Source organism: Lepidochelys kempii, chromosome 24, assembly GCF_965140285.1.
Source record: "Lepidochelys kempii isolate rLepKem1 chromosome 24, rLepKem1.hap1, whole genome shotgun sequence".
Lineage (NCBI taxonomy): Eukaryota > Metazoa > Chordata > Testudines > Cheloniidae > Lepidochelys > Lepidochelys kempii.
Window position 1 is genome coordinate 13050433 of NC_136403.1, and position 25344 is coordinate 13075776.

The 25344-nt window shown below is 59.1% G+C and overlaps 2 protein-coding genes across 2 annotated transcripts in view; both read left to right on the forward strand.

The window, feature by feature from the left end:
- Positions 1–472: 472 nt before the first annotated feature.
- Positions 473–20708, forward strand: ZBTB32 (zinc finger and BTB domain containing 32). Its single transcript, XM_073323403.1, has 5 exons — positions 473–1683; positions 17783–17874; positions 18631–18717; positions 19255–19419; positions 20470–20708. Exons 1-5 carry the CDS (start codon positions 473–475, stop codon positions 20706–20708), a joined length of 1794 nt encoding a protein of 597 aa, XP_073179504.1.
- Positions 20709–23963: 3255 nt separating this feature from the next.
- KMT2B (lysine methyltransferase 2B) overlaps positions 23964–25344 on the forward strand; it is a 34728-nt gene continuing 33347 nt past the window's right edge. Inside the window, exon 1 of the mRNA XM_073323398.2 lies at positions 23964–24239. Coding sequence (XP_073179499.2) covers positions 23985–24239 — 255 coding nt within the window. The 5' untranslated portion in view covers positions 23964–23984. The remainder of the gene's footprint in view (positions 24240–25344) is intronic.

The window sequence follows — 25344 nt, forward strand, 5'->3', positions numbered from 1 at the left end:
CCATCCCCCTCCATGCACCCCTCCTGCCAGCCCCTCCCCCCAGGCACAGTCCCACCCAGGGCTGGCAAGAAGGGAGCGGAACGAGGGACAACTGTAGCCCCCAAATGTCTGTGTAACTAAAGTGAAATGGGAGGAAGTGGGGGTCCAAATTCCTCTCAACGGGCATGTTCCCGCCATCCCTGAGCATTGGGTCTGTGACCCCAATCTTTTGCAGTCCTCCCCCATCCTGCCCCACGCACACTCCTGCCATCCCTGAGTGTTGGGTCTGTGACCCTGGTGGCCATTTTGTGCAGTCCCCCTGCCCCCCACGCTCCTGCCATCCCTGACCCTTGGGTCTGAGAGCCCGGCAGCCATCTTGCACAGCCCACCCCCACTGATGATCTCCTTGTCTTGTCCCCAGGAGGAAGAGCCCCGTGGCTGATGGAGGAGCTGACCCCTGACCGGCAGCGCCCCTGAGCCCCGCAGCAGGGAGATGGCGCGGCGGATCAGGCTGCACAGCCCCTCACACCCAGACCTGCTGCTGCACCGGGCTGGTGAGCTGAGGCATGCACAGGCCCTGTGTGATGTGTTGGTGCGTGTGGGCCAGCGGGACTTCCCGGCCCACAGCTTGGTGCTGGCCTGCGCCAGCCGCACCCTGGCCCGGCTCCTCCTGCTGCAGGGCCCCAGCAAGCTCTGCAGTTTGGACTTCCTTGCACCTGCCACCTTCAAGCACGCCCTGGACTTCGCCTACACTGGCAGCCTTGAGGTGGCACCTGAGGAGCTCACCAGCCTCCTGGCCACTGCCCGGGACCTGGAGATGGAGGAGCTAGAGCAGGCTTGCCTCAGGGCACTGGGGACTGGAGGCCCCGATGGGACTGGCATTGGCGACATGGCTGGTGGCCATGATTCAATTGGCGTTGGCGACAGGACTGGTGGCCGTGATGGAGTTGCAATTGGTGGCGGCACTGGTGGCCATGATGGAATTGGCATTGGTGACAGGACTGGTGGCCATGATGGGGTTGCCACTGGCGACAGGACTGGTGGCTATGATGGAGTTGCCATTGGTGACAGGTCTGGTGACCCTGACGAAGTGGGCATTTGCGACAGGACTGGCAACGGGGATGGTGGCCATGATAGAGTTGTCAATGGCGACAGGGCTGGCAGCCATGATGGGGTTGGCGCCCAAGACACAAGGAAGGAGACAGTGGCTGGGATGTCCCAGATGAAGTCTGTGGTCACCAGCCCTGTTGGCAAGACTGTAGCACCAGGCAACCACAACCTAGTTTTATTGGCCGATGGGCCCTGCCTGGCCCTGGCTAGGCCAGACAGTAAGGGGAGCCAAATCCAAGATGGCAGCTTGGCACCCAGTTGGGTCTTGTTTGAACAGTCCTCCCTCAAGCCACGGGAAAGTGTCATCACGGCCCGGCCACTGCCTCAGGAGCGCCGCGCCCATCCCTGGCCGCCAGAGGTGCTCTGGGGGCCAGAAGGGGTGGTTGCTGGCTACCAGCCCTGCCCGCCATTGCTCAGCTACCAGCTGCGGTCGCTGCCTTCGCCCTTGGGTGACCTGGGGCCCGGGCACATGGCCCTCTCGGCGTCCGTGGGTTTCCATGGCTACATCCGACCCTTCCCCTGCGGGCTGGAGACGGGGAAGCCGGGCACCCCCATTGGGATCTCGGGCAGAGAGAAGCAACTGGAAGACCAGAGGTGAGCGGGGTGGGGGTGGTAGAGAAGCCATAGGTGATGGGAGTGGGTTGTGGGAGGCTGGGAGCAGGACTCCTGGGTTCTATCCCTGGCTGGCTCTGGGAGTGGAGTGGGATCTAGTGAGTTAGAGCAGGGGGGACTAGGAGCCAGGACTCCTGGGTTCTATCCCCGGCTCTGGGTCGGGAGTGGGGTCTAGTGGATTAGAGCAAGGGGAGCTGGGAGCCAGGACTCCTGGGTTCTATCTCTGGCTGGCTCTGGGAAGGGAGTGGGGTCTAGTGAGTTAGAGCAGGGAGGGCTGCGAGAAAGACTCCTGGGCTCTATCCCTGTCCCTGGGAGGGGAGTGGGGTCTAATGGGTTAGAGCAGGGGGAGCTGGAAGAAGGACTCATAGGTTCTATCCCTGGAAGTGGAGTGAGGTCCAGTGGGTTGGAGCTGGGAGCCAGGACTCCTGTGTTCTATCCCTGTCCCTGGGAGGGGAGTGGGGTCTAATGGGTTAGAGCAGGGCGGGGGCTGGGAGCAGGACTCCTGGGTTCTAACCCTGTCCCTGGGAGGGGAGTGGGGCCTAGTGGTTAAAGCAGGGGACCAGGGGGGATGATTCAGGCCATGAGGTTGCTGCCCTCCCCTCCTCCCGTGGCTCCGGGGCACACTGGCTCTCGCCCGAGGCTCCTGTTCCATGGGAACTGGCCTCGTCACTTGTTTCCTGCCTGGTCTCCTTGAGGCACCCTCCCCCTGAAGGCAGGCAAGGCAGGCGTTGTTGCAGCTCTGAGCAGGGCAGGAGGGGCAGGCACCTTGCTGAGCACCGCTGACCTTTTGTACCTGTGGCCGGAAGCCGCTCGCCTCCGGCACCAGGCCATCTAGATTAACCCTGGGGTAGGGGCACTGCAGCCCGGGGGAGCTGAGGGGAGGGAAAGTATTGTCCATGAGGGGAGCTCCTGGGTACCCCAGCTCTGGCCTGGCGCTGTGGGGGGAAATCCCCCGATCTCTCTGGTTTGCAGTTATGCCGGTCATGGCTCAGGGCCCCCCGCTCCCTCAGTGACACACAGATCCTGAGCCCAGCAGGTTGCTGCCCCAGAGAGCAGAGGAGCCTGAGATGAAACGGTCCCCACAGGAGGGGGTGGGCGGGTGACTCGCCAGTGGGGTTTCCCCCAGCTGGCCCCACACCCACATGCCCGACTTCAAAGGGCTGAGTTGTTCCTAGATGACACATTCTTCCCCCCCGCGCCGTTCACATTTTCCTCTCGGCAAATTACCTTAATTCAGAGGGTGGGGAAGTGAACGGGTATCAGGGGGCTGTAGGGGTGGATCGGGGTACAGCGGATGTAGGAGTGGATCTAGGTGGGGGGAAGTGGGGATATGAGGTTTAGGAGTGGATTGGGGGAGGGGGCTATGGGGTGTAGGGATAGATCTGGGTGGGGCCAGGGAGCTACAGGGTGTAGGGGTGGATCGGGGCAGGGAGCTATGGTGTGTAGGGTTGGATCAGGAGGGCAAGGGGGCTACTGTAGGGGTGGATCTAGGAGTAGCAGAGGGACATGGGATGTAGGGTTGGTTTGGGGAGCTGGAGGGATATGGGGTTTAGGGGTGGACTGGGGCAGGGGGCTATGGGCTATAGGGGTAGATCTGGGGTGGGGAAGTGGGGGCTATGGGGTGTAGGGGTGGATTGGGGAGCAGTGGGATATAGGGTGTAGGGGTGGGGCAGTGAGCAATGGGGTGCAGGGGTGGATTGGGGGCAGGGGGACATGGGATGAAGGGTTGGTTTGGGGAGCAGGAGGGATATGGGGTATAGGGGTGGATCTGGGGTGGGAGAAGTGGGGGATACGTGGTGTAGGGGTGGATTGGGGAGGAGTGGGGATATGGGGTTTAGGGTTGGATTGGGGACCGGGGGCTATGGGGTGTAGGGTTGGCTCGGGAGGGCAGGGGGCTACTGTAGGGGTGTATCTGGGAGTAGCATGGGGACATGGGGTATAGGATTGGTTTGGGGAGCAGGGGAGATAAGGGGTTTAGTGGTGGATCGGGGCAGGGGGCTATGGGGTGTAGGGGTGGATCTGGGTAGGGGCAGGGAGGGCTATGGAGTATAGGGGTAGATCCGGGTGTGGGATATGGGGTGTAGGGGTGGATCTGGGAGGAGCAGGCGGGATATGGAGTGTAGGGGTGGATCTAGATGGGGGCAGTGAGGGATATGGGGTGTAGGGGTGGATTGTGGGCAGGGAGACTATTGTTGTAGGGGTGGATTGGTGGGCGGGGGGATATGGGTTGTGGGGGTGGATGTCGGGGTACATACGGGGGCTGGACATTGGGCAGCCCCAGTTCTCAGCCTCCTAGACCCAGAGACTGTAAGGTCAGAAGGGCCCATTGTGATCATGCTCTACCCTCCCGTGCTTCACCCCCAGAGCCTCACCCTTCCATCCGCCTGTACCGACCTACAGCCTCTGGCTGAGCAGCTGCCGTGGTTTGAAGACTTGAACCTTTCACCCTCATGTGGGGTGCACTAGGGGCCGGGGATCGCGTGGCGGCTCTTTCCTGTTCCCAGATGTGGGGCAGGAAGTGTATACATTGCACACAGGGTACTGTGCGCCCTTCCCCTGCTCAGCCCTGCCCCTCACCATGGGACCAGCCCCCTCGACCCGCACAGCAGCCCAGCCTGCACCCTCGGCACTTGGGCCAGGTCCCAAAGCTTTCTGGGTTGAATGAGTCTGGCTTCAGTTTCCAGCCTTCCATGGTGCAGATCTTCCTCTGGTGATCCAGTTATTAACAAGCCGTGCCCCTGTCAGCATGCCAGACTGCAGCCAAGTTGCCCCTCAACCTGGCCCGTGTCCAGCTAAATTGATCCTGTGCCTGGAGTATCTCCTCTCAGGATCCCTCTCCAATTTATCCACATCCCTTCTGAAAGAGGGGCTCCAGGACTGGCCACAGGGTCCCAGCTGCACTCACACCACGGCCAAGTACAGAGGTCAAATAACCTCTGGGCTTCTCCAGATTCCCCTATTTATAGACGCCGGGGTCGCCTCTTTTGGAGCTAAAAGAAAAGGAGTACTTGTGGCATCTTAGAGACTAACAAATTTATTTGAACATAAGCTTTCATGAGCTACAGCTCACTTCATCGGATGTACTCCTTTTCTTTTTGTGGATACAGACTAACACGGCTGCTACTCTGAAACCTGTCTTTTGGAGCTGTCCACCATCAACATTCTGCGGTCCCAGGTGGATACATTGACATTTAGCTGTATTAAAATGCAGAGTGTTTGCTTGTGCCCTGTTTACCAAGCCACCCCGATCTCCTTGAATCGGTGACATGCCCTCTTCAGTATTTCCCATTTGTCCAATTTTTGTATCATCAGACAGTTTATCAGGGATGATTTTATGTTTTCTTCCAGGTCATTGTTAAAGATGTTAAATAGTGCAGGGCCAAGAGCATTTAGGATTCTTTTTTGTTCCCAATATACTTCAAAAACTCCTTCTCATTGTCCTACTCTCTGCTGGACACAGATTGCATCTGGCATCCTTTTGCTTCCCTTATCCAGTTTCTACAATTCCAAGCTTCTGAGTGATAGTCATTGCTCTCCATTCCCCCATTTTCCAATTTGCTATGTATTCCCTTTTTGTGTTTTAGAGCCACCTGCACTTCCCCTGTAAGCCAGGTTGGTTTCAGATCCGGCATAGCCGTTCTCCAGCTTGGCTTTCCTGGCACCTAGTAAAAGTGTTCTCAAACAATTCCTAAGGGTCACTCACATTTTTCTGCTGAAATCCTGTCTCCCAGATAAGACTTGTTGGTGCATGGAGCCCCCTAGTGCCCAGCTGGGGATGGGCACCGCATTGCTCAGCCCTAGGCTCAGAGCTGGGCACCAGCCGGGGTTGTGGGAGTGTCACGGATTGGGGAATTGGGGAGTGCAGAATTGGGGCTGTGCCCCCAGCTTTGGAACAGTTCCTTGGTATAGCCCCTGTGATGTGCCAGACCCCCCAAGTGGCTCACATTGTTCTGCCACATGGCCTCAGCGCCTCTAGGCTGCACCTCGGGCCCTTCTTCTTCACTCTGTTCAGCATGGCAAACAGAGCCTGACGCGCTGGAGGGCCTTGTCCACTCTGCAGGACTGATGCCAGCTCCTGTGCCCCCACCATGCACCTTCCCTGTTCTGGGGTCTCTGCCCAGCTCTCCTGCGGTGAGGCAGGGGAATCCTAGCTCCTCTGAGTCGTGGGCTGGCCAGGGACTACGTCCTGGTGACCAGTTTTGCAGCTGTCTTCTCCAATTGCCCATTGACATGGGGTCAGTGAGTTTGTTTTCATGACCTCGTTAACAACCCCATCACACCTTGGCCAGCCAGGTGACATTTATAGCTTTGTCTCCCGGCCTGCCCTGAGAGTAAAAACAGACCTTTACCCCACACCAGGCAGCCATGCATAGGGGAAACTGAGGCACCTATTGGGGTCATAAATATATTATGAAAATTGCCACGTTGTCACAGGGGAATGCTCCCTGCATCTCTTCTTCTGATGAGTGGTGCCCCCAGCCCGGCAACCCCCCAGGGTTTGGCTGCCACAGTGTTGCATGTCTAGCAGGCGTGTGTGGGGCCTGCATTACCCAGACAGGCAGGAATGGGTGCCTCTCAGCCCTGGCCTCCGGGGCTCCCGTTACCTGCATCTACCAAAACCGGCTGCAGCAAGAGTTCTAGAGCACCAGCAAGCCAAGGATGTAGAGGGCCAGGCAGCAGGATGCAGGCAGCCTGGGTGTGGTGTGGAATGTGGTGAGGTGGGGTTCTAGAGCATGCAGGAACAGCAGGGTTGCATTCTAGAGCACCACACAACTGGAGACTGTTCTACAGTAGACACAGGAGCAACTGGGTTCTAGATTGCTTCAGCATGTTGATGTCCCCGTTCTGGAGGAAAATGTATGGCTAGGTGGTTTTCTCGAGTCACTCTGATCATCTGCTGTGAGGTTCTAGAGTGTTCCCTGGTGGTATTGACAGATGGGTTCTCATGTGGATGGTGGGGGAAGTGTTGCCACATTCTAGAGCGATACATGCAGCCAAGTTCTAGAAGTGTGGGAAGATACTAGCTTCACTCTAGAGTAAGAATTGGAGGTGCCTAGGTTCTGGAATGGCCTAGGTTCTGTGGCATATGTTGAGGGCAGCTGGGTTCCAGATCATTTGATGGGGGCTGCAAGATTCTAGGGGGATGGGGATTTGCAGGGTGAGCTGGGGGGGGGGTCTGCCGGCTTCTAGGCAGATGGGGACCTGCAGGCTGAACTGTGTGGGGCTGCTAGGTTCTAGGGGGATGGAATCTCCAGGGTGAACTGTGCGGGGATGCCGGTTTCTAGAGGGATGGGGAAGTGCAGTGTGAAATGTGGGGGACTGCTGAGTTCTAGGGGGATGGGATCTGCAGGATGAAATATGGGGGGCTGCTGGGTTCTAGGGGAATGGGTTCCAGTGCGATGGGATCTACAGTGTGAACTGTGGGGGTGTCATGGACTCACAGGTCGTGCCCACTCTTGGCCCCATACAATCCCTGGGAGGAACCCCCTTCAGGGCAACAGCCCTTCTTGGGGGTCCACTCTCTCTCTGGGGTTAAGCCCCTCTGCCTCCTGGAATCGCACCTCTCTGAGCCTTAGCACACCTGTCTCTCGCCCATGGGCTCCCTCAGCGAGTCCACTCGCTCTGGATGCCCAGGACCCCCCACTCCCAGAGGGAATAATGCAACCCTACCCTCTAGACTGGAGCGACTTCCAGCTAGCATAAAACAGGAGGGTTTATTGAGCGTCTGAACACAGCACAGGAAACTCTCTGGGCTTCAGGCCTGGCCTCCCTCAGCACAGCTCATCTAAGTCTGCCCTGCATCCAGGTGGGTTCTGCCTGCTCTCCCTCTCCAGTCCAGAGACCCTGCCGCTTTCCAGCTGGGCATCCGATATCTCTGGCTCCAACAGCTCCTCCCCTGTCCTTTGTCTTCTGTCCCTGGTAAACAGGTAACTGGGGCCCTCTCTCTTCAGGCCTTTGTTCCCCTCTGACTCCAACTGGCTGGTCAGGTCACCGGGGTCCTCTCTCCTCAGCCCTTTGTCCTCCCACTGGCCAGAATCAGCTGACTGCCAAGCTGGGGTGGGCCTCTTAGTCAGCAGGTCACCAGTTGTTAGGGTTCCCCATCTCCAGGCCGTTGTCTAGGGGTCCCAGCTGCAAGGTGAGGGCACACCTGGTCCTCTGCAACAACAAACCCTCTCCCACCACCTTGTTAAACATGCAGCACACAGGGAAACTGAGGCGCGCACATGCTATTCATGTAAAACACTACAAAAATCCCCAACTTCCTCACAGGGGGGCTCCCAGGTTCCAGGGGGATGGCATCTGCAGGGTGAACTGTGGGGGCTTCTGGGTTCTGGGGGGATGGGGACCTCCAGGGTGCACTGTTGGTGGCTGCTTTGTTCTAGGGCATTGGGATCTGCAGGGTGAAATGTAGGGTGGGGGGGTTCCTGGGTTCTAGGGGGATGGAATCTCAAGGGTGTACTGTGGAGGGCTGCTGAATTCTAGGGGGATGGGATCTGCAGGGTGAACTGTGGGGGGCTGCTAGATATTAGGAGGACGGAGACCTGCAGTGTGAACTGTGGGTGCCTCTTGATTCTAGGGGGATGGGAACTGCAGGGGTGAACTGTCACGGGCTGGGGTTTTCTGGGGGGATGGGGACCTGCAAGGTGAACTGTGGGGAGCCACTGACTTCTTGGAGGATGGGGACCTGCAGGGTGAACTGTGGGCAGCTGCCAGGTTTAAGGGGGACAGAATTTGCTGGGTGAACTGTGGAGGGCTGCCGGGGTCTAGGGGGATGGGATCTGTAGGGTGAACTATGGGGTGTAACAAAGCGGCCTTTGGCGGGACACACTGAGAGTATTAATTCAGGACAAATTGCTTAGAGCAGGGCAGTCACAGCCGAAGGCTGGGGTTCCTTCTCTACTAAGGCACACCAAACCAGCCAAACAGAGAGGACTTTGGTTTTACCCCACTGGCTAACCAGAAGTCATACAAGCAATTCCCTCAGACACTCCAGTTTCCCAGTATCACCATAAGTGCCACTCCTTATGGGGATGAATGGTTATGAAAATCAATACCCCAGTAAAAGAAAAAAAGGTTCTCCCAATCCCAAAGGACCAAGCCCCAGACCCCGGTCAATATACCCGTTAGATTTTACCCACAAATCACGCTGTTGCCAATCCTTTAGAATCTAAAATCTAAAAGGTTTATTCATAAAAAGAAAGAAATATAGATGAGTTAAAATTGGTTAAATGGAATCAATTACACACAGTAATGGCAAAGTTCTTGGTTCAGGCTTGTAGCAGTGATAGAATAAACTGCAGGTTCATATCAAGTCTCTGGAGAACATCCCCAGCTGGGATGGGTCATTCAGTCCTTTGTTCAGAGCTTCAGTTTGTAGCACAGTTCCTCCAGAGGTCAGAAGCAGGATTGAAGAAAAGATGGAGGGGTTTCCAGGGCATTTTATATTCTCTGCCATGTGGAAGGAAACCTCTTTGTTCTTACTGTGGAAAATCACAGCAGCAAGATGGAGTTTGGAGTCACATGGGCAAGTCACATGTCCATGCATGACTCAGTTTGCAGGTGGCAGCCATTGCTCACATGCTACCTTGAATGTTCCCAGGAAGGCTCCTCAGATGTGGATTGGAGTCTTCCAAAGTCCATTGTCAGTTAAGTGTTTCTTGACTGGGCACTTACTCAGAATAGTCCTTTCTCAAGAAGCTGACCAAAGGCTTGACTGATGCTACTTAGAATCAAACACATTGAGAAACAAGTACATAGCCAATATTCATAACTTCAAATACAAAAATGATACACACATACAGACAGCATAATCATAACCAGCAAATTACAACCTTTTCATAGACATCTTACGTGACCTCCTTTGTATGAGATTTGGTGCAAGTATAGGACCTTGGTTGCAACAATGATCTATATGGTCACAGTTCATGTCAATAATGTCACATCGGGGCTGCTGGGTTCTAGGGGGTTGAGGCTCTGTAGGCAGAACTGTGGGGGGCTGCCGGGTTACAGGGGACCTGCAGGATAAAGTGTGGAGGGCTGCTGGATTTTAGGGGGATGAGATCTGCAAGGTGAACTGTGGAGGGCTGCTGGAATCCAGGGGGATGGGATCTGCAGGGTGAACTGTGGGTTCTGTTTGGTTCTAGGGGGATGGGAACTACAGGGTGAACTGTGGGGGCTGCTGGGTTGTAGTGGGATGGGACCTGCAGGGTGAACTGTGGTGGCTGTCAGGTTCTAGGGGGATGGGATCTGCAGGGTGAACTGTGGGGGGCTGCCATGTTCCAGGGGGATGGGATGTGCAGGGTGAACTGTGGGGGGCTGCCATGTTCCAGGGGGATGGGATCTGCAGGGTGAACTGTGGGGGGCTGCCGGGTTCTAGAACAGCAAGCCAACACCCCCAGATGCTGGGGCACAGGCCAGCAGTGCCAGCAGATTCTTGCGCCGGGGGTGTGGGGGAATGGGGACCTGCAGGGGACGGTGCACAATCGGGTTTTTGATCTGGCGCCCAGCTCCCTCCATGCTGCGAGCTGGGGTTTCCCAGCTCAGGGACATGCCCACGACTCAGGGCAGCTTGCACGTGTATAAACAGCCCTGGAGCTTCGGCACAGCTGCCCGCTGGCACGCGCCAGCCATAACCACATGGTCCAGAGTGAGGTGTGGGAGCTCCCAGTGCTGGGATGGAGCGAGACTGTCGCTTGTGGTTCAGGGCAGCGGTTGCGATGAGATGATGTAGGGGGTCCCGGATACACAGGATTGGTGCTGTGCCCCTGCTTTTAACCTGTCCCTTGGATGAACCCATCAGCATCCCAGCCCCCCTTGGGCAGTCCCTGCCCCTAAGTCTGAGGCTTTGCCCCATGTCGGTCCCACCCCAACTTCCCATGCTTAGCCCTGGGCCAGGGTCTCGGGGAGTCCTCTGGCCATGGGGGGTTTCCATTGTCTTCTCAGCTTGTCCATCACTATGGGTCAGCCTGGGCGTCTGAGCGTGGACACAACCCTTCAGCCCCTGCTGGGGAGCAATGGGACATGCAAGAAACCTGAGGCATGAACTTTGTCACAGAGGGTCAGAGTGGTGGGGGATTGGAGGGCAATGGGGGTCAGAGCGGTAGGGGGGCCAGGGAGCAATGGGGTCAGAGCTGTGGTGGGCTGGGGCAATGGAGTCAGAATGGTGGGGTCCAGCGGTGATGGGGTCAGAGTTGTGGGAGTCCAGGGGGTGATGGGGGTCAGAGCGGTGGGGGGCTAGGGGGCAATGGGAGTCAGAGCAGTTGGAAGTCAGAGTGGTGGGGGGGTAAGGGACGATGGGAGTGTTACGGCGTAACTGGGGCGATGCTCTGGAACTACTCCGTATCAAGCCAGTCAGGACTCTGGGGGAGCCTCCTCTTTGCGCCCTACACTGTCTCCAGGGCAAGAAGCTTACACAGCTTCGACCTTCCTGGGTCTGACCTCGGAGCATTCAGCATCCTCTGCCCCTCTGTGTGCTTCCTGCAGCGAGTCCGCCAGGGCGGGGCTCCTGGGGAAGCCAAAGGGCCCTGCACCCCAACTCCTCAGTCAGACGTGACTCTCAGCCAGCCGGTAAAACAGAAGGTTTATTAGTCGACAGAAACACAGCGTAGAACAGAACTTGTTAGCACAGAAATCAGTGACTTTCAGCCAAGTCCATCTTGGGGGGAGGGGAGCCCAGAGCCAGGGCTCTGGTTGTCCCGCTGAGACTGACTTGCTTCCAGCTGCCTGGCCCCTGCCCTGCCCATTGCTCCTCCTCCAGCCTTTGTCTCGCACCTGGGCCAAGAGTTACCTGGTTGCATCCCCCTCCTGGCTCTCAGGTTACGAAGGGGCAACCATAGCATCTATGAAGGCAGCTGGAGAAACCCCTACAAAAGTCACACCCCCTTATTCCCACCACCTAGACATTGGTGCAATACATAGGGAAATTGAGGCACGCACAGCATTCATGCAAAACAGTAAGACTCACATATATTATAACATAGGCGCCGACTCCATGGGTGCTGCAGGGCTGGAGCACTCACGGTGAAAAATTAGCGGGTACTCTGGACCCACCAGCAGCCAAGTTCCCCCCGCCCCCACTCTGTCCTCGCCTCTTCCTCCCCTGAGTGTTCTGTGTCCCCGCTCCTCCCCTCCCAGCGCTTCCCGCCCTGCTGATTAACAGCTGTTTGGCAGAGCTTAGGACTTTCCGGGAGGGAGGGGGAGGAGTAGGGACATTGGCGGAGGGGGGGGAGTAAAGAAGCGGGGCAGGGGCGGGGACTTGGGGGAAGGGTGTGAAATTGGGGCGGGGAGAGGGTAGGACAGGGACCGGAACAGGGGTGGGGGTTGAGCACCCATGAGGCAGAGGGGAAGTTGGCGCCTATGCATCATAACACTACGTCCCGTCTCCCCGCTTTGAGACTGAACTGACCGGGGTCACTTTAGCCAGTGACCTGGGGAAGTTCAGGCCTCCCTCTCTGGGATAAAGCATCAACTATAACATTTGTACTCTCCTTAATGTAGACCACCTTCATGTCATAATTCTGGAAGGACAGACTCCACCTCAGGAGCTTGGCATTGGCCCCTCTCATCTGGTGCAGCCATGGCAGGGCGAGTGGTCCCGGTATACAGTGAAGCACCGCCCAACTAGATCCGTCTGCAGCCTTTTAAGAGCCCACTCCGTGGTCAGGCATTCCTTCTTTATGGCTGCATAGCCCTGCTCCCGGGGCAGCAGCTTCCTGCTCAGGTACATGATGGGGTATTTCTCCCCCTTTGCATTGGCCTGCCTCGGCACCACGCCCAGCCCTGTGTCCGTGGCACTGGTGAACACCATAAAGGGCTTGTCAAAGTCTGGGTTTCCCAGCACCAGGCCCTTGACCAGATCCTCCTTCAGTGTGCAGAGAGGCCTCTGGCACTGCCTGGTCCAGACCAGCTTGTCTGGCTTACCTTTCTTGCATAGCTCAGTGATGAGACCTGACACAGAGCTAAAGTGTGGCACAAACCTCTGGTAGTGCCCCACCATCCCAATAAAAACCTGGGCCTGTTTCTTAGTCTGGGAAGCAGGCCAATCGCTGATCGCCCCTACCTTGGCTAGCTCCAGCTTCTGGTGGCCGCTCCCCACCTTGTGACCCAGGTACAACACCTCTGTCATCCCCACCTTGCACGTCCCAGCTTTTACAGTCAGCCCTGCATCCTGGAGGTGACTCAGTCCCCTCTTCACCTGGGACACATGGTCCTCCCAGGTCTGGCTAATGGCACAAATATCATCAATGTACGCTAGGGTAAAATTCTCCATCCCCCTCAGTAACTGATCCTTGAGCCCAAAAGGTAGGACCAGGGACTTGTACAGCCCCAAAGGGGTGACAAAAGCAGGTTTCAACCTGACATCTGGATCCAAAGGCACCTGCCAGTAGCCTTTAGTGAAATCCCTGGTCATGGGGTACCGAGTCCCGCCCCAACTTGTCTAGGATCTCATCAGGCCTAGACATGGGCAGGCACCAGACGTGGTGATGGCACTGAGCTTCCAATAGGCCACACAGAATCAGATCGACCCATCTTTCCTGGGGACCAGCACCACGGGAGAGGGCCCAGGGGCTGGCGGATGGCTGGATCACCCCTAAAGCCAGCATGTGTCTGACCTCTCCCTCCAGGGCCTGGGCTGGGTTCCCAGTTACTCTGAATGGGGAACACCTGATGGGAGGGCTGGCTCCCGTCTCCACCCAGTGGTCAGCTCAGTTAGTGAACCCAGGCTGGTTGGAAAACAACTGTGGTACGAATGCAGGATCTCTCTGATCTCTGCCTGCTGGGCAGGGGTTAGCTCAGGGGTGGGCAAACTTTCTGGTCCGAGGGCCACATCCGCGTGCGAAACTTTATGGAGGGCCGGGGTAGGGAAGGCTGTGCCCCCCAAACAGCCTGGACCCTGCCCCCTCCCACTTCCTGCCCCCTGACTGCCCCCCTCAGAAACCCCCACCCATCCAACCCCACCTCGCTCTTTGTCCCCTGACTGCCCCCTCCTGGGACCCCTGTCCCTAACCGCCCCCTGAGACTCCACCCCCTATCCAACCCCTCTGCTCCGAGTCCCCTGACTGCCCCGACCCCTATCCACACCCCCGCCCCCTGACTGCCCCCCGGGACCTCACCTCCTATCCAAACCCCCCTACTCCCCGTCCCCTGACTGTCCTGACCCCTATCCACACCTCCGCCCCTAACCTCCCCCCAGGACCCCACCCTCTATCCAACCCCCCGCTCCCTGTCCCCTGACTGCCCCCCCAAACCTTCACCCCATCTAACCTTCCCTGCTCCCTGTCCCCTGACTCCCCCCCGGGATCCCCTGCCCCTTATCCAACCCCTCCCCGCCCCCTTACCATGCCGCTCAGAGCGGCAGGGGCTCACAGCCACACCACCGCCCTGCCTGGCAGGAGTGGTGGGCCAGAGCGTTGGCGAGCAGGGTGCTGAGGCTGCGGGGGAGGGAGGACAGCAGGGGAGGGGCTGGGGGCGAGCTTCTCTGGCCGGGAGCTCAGAGTCCAGGTAGGATGGTCCCGTGGGCTGGATGTGCCCTGTGGGCTGTAGTTTGCCCACCTCTGGGTTAGCTGGTCAGAGAGGAATTGATTCCAGTAATGGGCTGGCTCCTGTCTCAGGGAAGAGACCCACCAGGGGATCTTTCCCATTCTCCCACCGGCCACACACGGCCAGTACCAGCCTCTCCCAGTCACAGTACAGCTCCATCATGTTGACCTGGTCCCCTTGGTGGCTGTGAGCCCCGTTGGGCAGTTCCACCACATCGTTCTCCCCATTCAGCTGCTTGATGATCTTGAAGGGCCTGTCTTATGCAGCTTGTGGCTTATTCTTCCTCACCAGGATGAGAACCCTCAGCTGGTCCCCGGTGCCATAGGCTGAATGATCCTACCAGACCTGCCTCCCTTGGGCTCTGGCTAGGTTCGCCCTGGCCGCACTCTCAGCGAGCTTTTCCCGGAAAGTCAGGACATGCTTCACCCTGATTCTCCATTGGAGGAGGCCTTCCCCTCCCATTCGTCCTTCATCAAGTTGAGGGCCACCTTCTGAAAAGGCTCCTCTGTGGCAGGCATGTGTCTGAAGGCTGCTTTACCCTTCTCCCAGGCCTTTTGCACCTCTGGACAAGTCAGCCCTGGTTGGCAGCTGTCCCGCTCTGGCTGTGTTTCCCCACACTCAGCTGGGGTCTCCGGTCCCCCTGAGCTCTGCTTTGCCTCTGCTGTCCCAGTGAGGGCAGGCAGCAAATGCAGGCGTTTCTCACAGCACCAGAGCCAGTGTGAGCCACCTCCCCGTCCACCCCGGCCTCTGGAACCAGCTGATCATTCTATTCCAGCTGAGCAATCAGCTGTGCCTTAGTGAACTTTCCAATGCGCGTCCCTCTCTCTGCACAGTTCTACAATGTCCTTCTTAAGGAGATGGTTATAGGGCACCTCCACAATGTTCCCAAGTGGTCACGGACTCACAGGCCTGTGCTCTCTCAGCTTCCCATGATCCCTGGGAGGAACCCTTCAATGCAACAGCCCTTCTCGGGGGTCCACGCTCTCTCGGGGTTAAGCTGTAGGCTCCTCCACCTCCTAGAACCGCACCTCTCAGAGCCTCCAGCCTGCCTGCCTCTCGCTAATTCCCCCTCGTTTTACTGCTCCCCAGTCACTTACTGCAGGATGCTCTGTCCACAGTGTGCAGTTTATCCCACCTTTACCACCAGTTGTCACAGAGTCACCGGGCGATGCTCTGGAACTACTCCCTATGAAGCCAGTCAGGACTCTGGGGGAGCCTCCTCTCTCTGAGCATACTGTCTCCAGGGCAAGAAGCTTACACAGCAAGAGGGTCAAAGCGATTGGGGGCTAGGGGGCGATGGGGGTCAGAGCAGTTGGGGGCTGGGGGCAATGGGGCTAGAGCTGTGGGGGACCAGGTGGTGATGGGGGTCAGATCAGGGGGAAGGCTGGGGGACGATGGGATCAGAGTGGTGGGGGATTAGGGGGCAATGGGGGTCGGAGCAGTGGGGGGCTAGGGGTGATGGAGTCAGAGCGGTGGTGAGCCGGGGGGCAGTGGGGTCAGAGCTGTGGGGGGCCGGGGAGATGGGGTCAGAGCAGTGGTGGGGCCAGGGGGTTGGGGTCAGAGTGGTGGGGGGCTAGAGTGCAATGGAGTCAGAGCTGTGGGGGGCCGGGGGGTGATGGGGGTAGAGCGGTGGGGTGTCAGGGGGTGATGGGGGTAGAGCGGTGGGGTGTCAGGGGGTGATGGGGTCAGAGTCGTTGGGGGCCAGGGGGTGGTAGGGTTAGAGCAGTGGGGGGCTGGGGGAAATGGGGGTTTATCTAGAGCCGGGTTTATCTCTGGTTCAGCTGGCAGCTAACAACCTGGACAGTTCTCTTCCTGGCAGGCTTTACGCCCCCATCCCTTCCTGATGTGGTGTTGCCTCCACTTCTCTGAGCCTCATTTCTGCCTGCCACATTTGAGACTCACGGTCCTTTGCCTTCTCTTCCACTTCCAGTCTGGTCAGCTCTGGTTTTGTAGCTGCCTCACTCATAGTCATTTTTCTGCTTTCTTGTGCTTATTTCCCTCACCCGAAATAAACAAACAGCAGATAACAGAACGGTGACTTCCTCCTGACTGCTCTTAGCCACTGCACTTAAGACTCACTTAAAATCACAAACATCAGTGCTTAAAGTGTAAACTTCACTTGGGGTAACAAACTGCACATACACCCTGCTTGCTGCGTCACTGTGATGTTCCCCTCTGGGTTATCCGGACTGGTGATCTGCTACGTCACTCCAATCCTCGACTGTGGGAGCCAGCCTTACCCTACTCTGCTGTGAGAACCCCCACTCCTGGGCTGTTCACACACAGCCTCTGGCATATAAGCTGCTCCTTGGATTGTGCAACCGAATGATACTAGCCAATATCTCCGGTCCCACACACAAACCTAGGAACCTCCATCTTGCAGTGTCCAGTTATGCCCGCTGGACACTGCAAGCTTATATGAGTTTGTCAATTTAACAAAGAAATTGATAGGTTCCAGGTTTGTTCTCCCAAGGGGAGTCTCTGTCATGCTTCAAGTCAAACACACGGCTTCAGGTAGAATAAACAAACAGATTTATTAACTATAAAGATAGATTTTAAGTGATTATAAGTCAAAGCATAACAAGTCAGATTTGGTCAAATGAAATAAAAGCAAAATGCATTCTAAGCTGATCTTAACACTTTCAGGGCCCTTACAAACTTAGATGCTTCTCACCACAGGCTGGCTGGTTGCTCTTCAGCCAGGCTCTCCCCTGTGATCAGCACTTCAGGTGGTGGTATCTGTAGATGTAGCTGTAAGAGAGAGAGCATGGCAAAATGTCTCTCCCTTTTATCACATGCTTTTTTCCTCTTGGCTTTGCCCTCCCTCCTTAGAGTCAGGTGAGCATTACCTCATCGCAGTCCCAAACTGACCAAAGGAAGGGGGTGACTCCCTCCAGGGTCTAACAGATTCTTTTGTTGCTACCTAGGCCAGCGCCCTTTTGTTCCTCTGAGGCTGGGCTGGGTTTGTCCCATACCTGCCCTGATGAGATGTGAACTGCCCCTCTGCTCTTGGAGAGTTTTTGCCTGGGCTTGCTTTAAGCCATGAGGATACATTTTCAGCCTCATAACTATATACATGAAATGATAATCTACAACCTCACTATAACATTACTGTAACAGGTTTCAGAGTAGCAGCCGTGTTAGTCTGTATTTGCAAAAAGAAAAGGAGGACTTGTGGCACCTTAGAGACTAACCAATTTATTAGAGCATGAGCTTTCGTGAGCTACAGCTCACTTCATCGGATGCAACAATAACTGTAACAATTACTATAACATCCTATAACAACCATGCTCAGTGCATTATGAGCCTTCTGAAGACACGCAACATGACAAACTTTGCATTGGATACCACACAATCATTTTATAAAGATAAACCTGGGGGTGTAGGATGTTGCCCTGAGGTATAGAGCATCACAGGGGCAATGGGGTCAGAGCTATGGGGGACTGGGGGGCGATGGGGGGCTCTGGTTGGAGATTCACCTGGCCCCATCCTGAGTCCTGTGGGTCACTTGCCGTTTAACCCCTTGTTTTCCTCTTCTCAGGCTGCTGGTGGCTCCGGTCAAGAGTTCGGCATACGACCTCTGTCCGCAGCAGGGCTCAGACGCCCTGCGCCTCCCACTGCTCTGCCACCCACGTAAGGACCCCCCTGTCCCTCCTGCCCACACAGCTGTGGCACCCATGTAAAAAGCCCCCTGCCCCCCCACTGTGCCACCCATGTACACCCCCCACTGTGCCACCCACATATGGACCACCCACCCTACCCCCCTGGCTGTGTCACCCCTGTATGGACCCCCCATCCTGCCCCCCCCGGCTGTGCACCCATGTACGGACCCCCCACCCTACTCCCCACTGTGCCACTCACATAAGGACTCCCCTGCCACCCCGCTGTGCCACTCCTGTACTAACCCCACACCCTGTCCCCACTGTGCCACACAAGTATGTACCCCTCTGCCCCTCCATGCCATCCATATATGGACCCCCACCCTGCCCCCCCACTCTACCACCCATGTATAGACCCCCCACCATCCACCCCCCTCACTGTGCCACCCAGGTATGGACCCTGCCAACTGCCCCACCTTGACCCGTCTCCTCCCACTAGGAGCTCCTGGACCCCTGACCCCAACCACCCACTGCCCCATTACCTCCCCTGGCCCTTCCTCCTACCTTGCCCCTCACCGGCTCCACCGGGCCCCTCCAACCTCCCAGCCACCCCATTGCCCTTGTCTCCTGAGTCCTCCAGTCCTACCCCAACTATCCCCTCCCCTCCGAGATCCTTGATCCCATTCCTCATTGCCCCTCCTCCAGCTCCCCTCCCTGTAACTTGCCCCTGCCCCAGACCCCTCACCCCATCCACCCCACACCCCAGCTGACAGTCACTTTTTCTCCCCAGGGCCGCATCCGTTCCCCCTCCCACCCTGCCGGGCCCGGCGGAGCTGTGACAAGGACCTGCCACCCCTGAGCACGGCACCCCCTGGAGGTGAGAGGGGCAGGAGAAGGGAGACCAGGGGGGCACTGACAGTGGGGGGTCCCTGAGAGGCAGTGTCAGTGTGGGGGTGGATGTTTCAGTTGTTTCAACTGGGCACGTTGTTATTGTTGGGTCACCCAAGGGCAGCGGGGCTGGAAAACCCAGGTTAGATGGCCCATGGGTCTGATTGGGGGGGTGGAGGGTGGGAGCCAGCTGGGCTCAATGGGGAGGGGCTGGTGGGGTGGGCTGGACCCATCTTTGAGCCGTGTCTCTCCTGCTCCTCCCCAGAGCCAGCCGCAGCGGCGTCACCCATGGCGTCACCCATGCTGTACTTGATGTATGGCCTGCGGTGCCCCCCACGGGCCCAGCCGGCCAGCGCCTGGAGCTACGTCTGCCAGCTGTGCCAGCGGCGGTTCCCCAGCCAGATGGTGCTGCGCAGCCGCAGCCGCATGGGTACAGCCTGGGCTGTGAGCGCCCCTGCCCCGCCCCTGTCCAGCTGGCACCCCTCACTCCTGACGTGCAGGACTGACCCCGCTGCCATCCCTGCAGGCCAGCGGCTGTTGGAGCGGGAGTTCTGTGCCCGCGGGTTCCAGGCTGAGGCCAGGCTGCGGGAGTCCCGGCGGGCGCCCCCCGAGAAGCCCTATGAGTGCGGCGAGTGCAGCAAGCGCTTCACCCTCAAGCATCAGATGGAGACGCACTATCGGGTACACACTGGTGAGTGGGACCTGCCGGCCAGAGTGCCAATGCCCCCCGCCCCGTGTGGGGCGCCAGCCCCCCAGTGCTGCGTGCCGCTCCGCCATGGGTGTCATCCCCCCCTTGCTGTGCGTCCCTCCCCCACAGGCATCAGCCCCCCAGTGCCGCGTGCCCCTCCCCCATGGGTGTCATCCCCCCCTTGCTGTGCGTCCCTCCCCCACAGGCATCAGCCCCCCAGTGCCGCGTGCCGCTCCCCCATGGGTGTCATCCCCCCCTTGCTGTGCGTCCCTCCCCCACAGGAGCCAGCCCCCCAGTGCCGCGTGCCCCTCCCCCATGGGTGTCATCCCCCCCTTGCTGTGCGTCCCTCCCACACAGGCATCAGCCCCCCAGTGCTGCGTGCCGCTCCCCCATGGGTGTCATCCCCCCCTTGCTGTGCGTCCCTCCCCCACAGGCATCAGCCCCCCAGTGCCGCGTGCCGCTCCCCCATGGGTGTCATCCCCCCCTTGCTGTGCGTCCCTCCCCCACAGGCATCAGCCCCCCAGTGCCGCGTGCCGCTCCCCCATGGGTGTCATCCCCCCCTTGCTGTGCGTCCCTCCCCCACAGGAGCCAGCCCCCCAGTGCCGCGTGCCCCTCCCCCATGAGTGTCATCCCCCCCTTGCTGTGCGTCCCTCCCCCACGGACCTCAGCCCCTGGTGCTCCCTGACTGTGTTGCACCCCTCCTAACTCCTGGGAACCAGGTACATACCTGTCTTTTACCCCTGCAGGCTGGGGTGTCGCTCCCACACCATCACCCCCAGCCCTCCCCCCACTGGGAGTCGGGGGTGCTCTGGTCCCCCCACCTCCCTGGGTCCTGGGGGGGCAGCCCTACCCCTCCTGCCCCCCACCCTGCCATGGCCTTAATCCCGTGCTTCCCCCAGGAAAGTGAGGCTGGATTTGGGGGGAGGGGCGGCGGGCTAGGGCTGGGGGGAGGGCAGGGAGGGCTTTGGGGGAGAGTTGGGGGGCCAGGGCAGGGGAGAGGGGTGGGAGGGGCTGGGGTACTCCCCCCCCCTCACAGCCCATTGCCCCCTGCAGGCGAGAAGCCGTTCCAGTGCAAGCTCTGCCCCCAGCGCTCCCGTGACTACTCTGCAATGATCAAGCACCTGCGGACCCACGGTGGCGCGGCTCCCTATCGCTGCACCCTATGCTGCCAGTTCTGCCCCAGCCTGGCTGCCATGCAGAAGCACATGAAGGGCCATTGCCCCGAGGAGCTGCCCTCGGACTGGACGATCGAGACCACCTACCTCTACTCCTCCTCCACCTCCTCCTCCTGAGCCGCCCGCGCTGGTACAGGCACTGGGAGACTCATGCGTGGCCTAAGGCGGGCGCAGGGACCAGCGTCGGCGTGGCAGACGGATCTGTGTTGGTGTGTGGCACGGGGAGGGCACGGGGACCAGCGTTGGCGTGGCAGACGGATCTGTGACGGTGCGTGGCACGGGGACCAGCATCGGCGTGGCAGACGGATCTGTGATGGTGTGTGGCACGGGGAGGGCGCGGGGACCAGCGCTGGCGTGGCAGATGGATCTGCGATGGTGGGGTGGGCATGGGGACCAGCATCGGCGTGGCAGACGGATCTGTGTTGCTGTGTGGCACGGGGAGGTAGCGGGGACCAGCGTTGGCGTGGCAGATGGATCTGCAATGGTGGGGTGGGCATGGGGACCAGCGTTGGCATGGCAGACGGATCTGTGATGGTGCATGGCACGGGGAGGGCGTGGGCACCAGCGTTGGCATGGCAGATGGATCTGTGATGGTGCATGGCAGACGGATCTGTGATGGTGCATGGCACGGGGAGGGCGCGGGGACCAGCGTCGGCATGGCAGATGGATCTGCGATGGTGCATGGCACAGGGAGGGCGCGAGGACCAGCATCAGTGTGGCAGACGGATCTGCGATGGTGTGTGGCACGGGGAGGGCATGGGGTCCAGCATCGGTGTGGCAGCACCTGGCATGGGGAGTGGGCACCACTGGCCATGGCTGGACCCGCAGAACACAGATCCATGGCTCGCTCCCCTGCCTGTGACACACGGTGCACTGGGAGCGCCACCCACTGGCTGGGAGTCATGCGTGTGGCATGGGCACCATGGCCAGCCTGCTTCAGAGGGCATGAACCTGCCGCAAGCCAGAGAGCTGAGACTGGAGGGGAGGGATTCTGCCAGTCCCGGGCTGCAATGTCGCAGAGTCAAAAGTGGCTGTGAAAAGGCCCACCTTGATTACCGTGGGTCACTCATTACCTGGCAGCGGGGTGGGACTCATTAGCCCGCGGGAATCCAGGCGATGCTAAATGGTCCGGAGCCAAAAGTAGAGAACTGGGAAGTTATCTGCGGTGGGGGGTGGGGGTAAGAACTGGCCCCAGGGCCAGGGACTGGAGAACTGGGGGACGGGGACAAATAGCTGGAGTTCATTCGGCACTGCTCCTTCTATCCTGCCCCACACGCCCATTGCTCCCACACCCCCTCTGCCTGCTTTGACTCCCCTGTCCCTGTGGGTGCTGCACAGACCCCTCAACAAGACTGAGGTCCCCATCGCACTGGGCGCTGCACAGACCGCCCCCATCACACTGGGAGCTGCACAAACACTGAGTCAGAGACACTCCCTGCCCCAAAGACTTTCCCTATCTGGACAGGCAGAGTCTCCCATTACACAGCTGGGGAAATCGAAGACCAACAAGCCACAGCAACCAGAGTGCCTCAGGCCACTCACCAGCCAGCCCTTCACGTTCCGCTCTCAGTCTGGCTTTGCCAGCTGTGTTGCAGTGTCGATTGCCATTGTATGTTGTGTCCCGTCCCTTGCCCCTTTGTGGCAAGGCCCCACAAGCTGTATGTGTGGTGGGGTGGGGGCGGGATCTCATTTTCTATTAAATGTCTCAGGGATACTGAAGGGCTCTGTTATTTTCTGTTGATCACAAAAGTTCTGTCCTGCCCCTGCCTGCAGGACATTACCCGGCGGCACTTTGGACATGGAAAATCGCATGACTGCAGAGGGTCTCACAAATCCATTCATAGATCACTTCTCGCCAGCCGGGCAGCAGGGAATGCAGTTGAGAAAGGTGCCCCGCGGGGTCTCTGCTGCTTTTGTCCAGCGCCCCCAGCAGGCGGGTTAAAAGGGGCATTTGTCATTTGCCGTGCGGGACGTCTCCAGTAAAAGGATCTTCTGCCACTGTGTGCAGGCCCTGCTGCTCCATCCCCCTGCAGTGGGACTCCTCAAGGAGAATCCCCAATAGCCGTATGGGGCACATCACACATGGATCAGTGTGATGCCTGCTGGCTGGACAACTACTGCAAAATCTGGGGCAGACGGCTGCCTAGCCCAGAACTACATTTCCCACAGTGCATTGCAATATCATGCAGCACAATGCTTCCTGGGAGTTGTAACCTTTTATCCCCTTCAGCCTATGGGGTGGTTGTGATCAGTGTCTCAGAACTACATTTCTCATGGTGCCCTGGGCTAAGAGTGGGCAGGATGAGCCCAATGTATGCTGGGAGTTGTAGGCTAATTGCCACCCCCCCCCAGGCATTGTGAGAGGGAACTGACCATTTAGGACAGCGTTTCCCATGGTACATTGCTGCTGAGCCTGAATGGCTGACACAGCTGTGTGGAGACAGGGCCTGCTGGGAGTTGACCTCGCAATGCTGCATGGGGATGGAAAGGGAGCTGGGGCTGCATATCCCAGCATGCACTGCATCTCTCCTACCTTGGCAATGCCTTCAGGGAGCTGTAGTCCTCTCTTGTTCTAAGTGCCATACAGGACTACAACTCCCACAGTGCATTGCGGAATTGCTGGACACCATTCCCCCTCCTCTCCACCTTGGCAGCTGCAATGCCTGCTGGGAACTGTAGTCCCCCGTATTATTGTCTCGATCGAGTTACATGGCACCTCCCTCCCCAGACTCCATGCCCCATGATGCCCTGCGGCTAGTGGGAGCCGCAGTGCCTGCTGGGAGTCGTAGTCATTTAATTACATCTAGCTCTTTCATGTGACAGGAAGAGAGGAGCTGGGGCCACCTATGCCAGGCTGCACAGTATTTCTCCGAGTGGAGCATGGGAGATGAAGTTTTCTGCCCTTCCTGCAGGCCAGAGAGGACTACAACTCCCATGGTGCATCGAAGAACTGCCCTCACCATGGATTTCCATCCCCATGATGCAACGGGGTCTCTCTCTGAGGCTGGGTAGCACCAATGCCTGCTGGGAGCTATTATTCCTTCCATGCTGCGCTCCTCTCTGCCTGGACTCCATTCCCCACGGTGCCCCACGGCCGGGCCGGGGGGGGGTGGAGAGCGGAACCGCATTACCTGCTGGGGGCTGTAGTCCCGGCCCTGCTGTGGCCAATGGGCGCCGCCGCCGTCCGGACTCCATCCCCCAGGGGTGCGCCGCAGCTGGGCTGGGCGGGGAGCGAAGCCGCAATGCCTGCTGGGGGCTGTAGTCCCGGCCCCGCTGTGGCCGATCGGCGCCGCCCCTGCTCGGACTCCATCCCCCATGGTGCCCCGCGGCCGGGCCGGGCTGTTATTGCGGCGGCCCCGCCCCCCCGGGCCAGGCCCCCCCCAGCGGTTAAAGATGGCGGCGGCGGCGGCGGCTGCGGCGGGCGGCGGTGGCGGCTCCGCCTGGGCTCGGGGCCGCTTCCCCGGGCGGCCGGGCGGGGGCCGCCCTCTGCCCCGGGCCGGGCTGCGCGCGCGGCTGCCCCTGCGCGGCGGGTCCAGCGGGGACGGGCCCGGCCTGGGGGACCCGGCGCTTCGGAGCCTTCTGGGCCTGGGCTGGAGCCTGCGCCGCCTGCGGGGCCTGCTGGGCGGGGGCAGCAGCGAGGAGGAGCCGGTGAGCGGTGGGGGCCAGGAGCTGTAGGGGGGCAGGAGCTGTGGGGGGCAGGAGGTGGAGCGGGGGAGGATTGGGGGGAATTTGAGTGGAGCAGTTGGGGGGCAGGAGGTGTGTGGGGAGCGACTTGGGGGGTGGATAGCTGGAGCGGGGGGGAGGATTGGGGGGAATTTGAGTGGAGGAGCTGGGGATTGGGGGGCTTGACATAGGAGCTTGTGGGGTTGGGGCTGGGGAGAGCAGCTGGGCTTGGGCAAGGGCTAGAGCTACAGCATGGGGGAGATGAACTAAGTTGGGGGTTGAGGGGCCTTGGGATAGGAACCTGGGGGGAGGGGAGAGCTGGGGGGATCGTGTAGGAAGGGAACTGGGGGTCTGGAAACTCATGGGGGGGCTGTGGGGAGAGGGCTGGAGCTGGGAGTCTGGGAGCATGTGCAGGAGAGGTTGGGGGATGTTATGGGGGAGTGGGAGGTGGAGCTGAGGAGAACGTGGGGGCTTGGGGGAGCAGTTGGGTGGCTGGGAGCCTGGGGGGCTGCTGAGACAAGGGGTAGGAACTGAGGCCCCAGGGCTGGGGGGCTGGTGAGGTTGGGGAATGGGGTGCTGGGACCCTAGGGCTGAGAGGGGACTGAACAGTTTCTGGGGGAACTGGGAAGTATAGGGAGAAGCTATGGGGGGCATCCCTATGGGGAAAGGATCTGGGGCCCCAGGGCTGGAGGTGTGGGGAAGATTGATGGGTGGGATATCATGGAGGGTCTGAGACTCTGGGGCAGGGGGTATCTTGGGGGTGAGCTGGGTGACCTGTGGGGGTGGGTCCCCGTAGGAGTGTTATGTGTGGCTGCTGGTGGGAGAGGGGAAAGTTAGGGGGGTCAGTGGACTCTATGGAGCTGGGTCGAGGTGGCCCCTGTGTGGGGCTGGGACAGTGTTGGGGTTCTGCTTGGGGGTAGGTGTCATTGTTTGTGGGGCTAGGGAGTTGTGGGGTGTAGCCTATCAACATGTAGAGGAGTTTTGATGCTGCATGTTGGGAAGTGACACCTGGCCAGGGGAGCCCATCCTGTAGGAGTTCTGGGTGCCCCCTGCCTGAATAGTTCTGTTGGGCTGGGGTGGGTCAGACGAG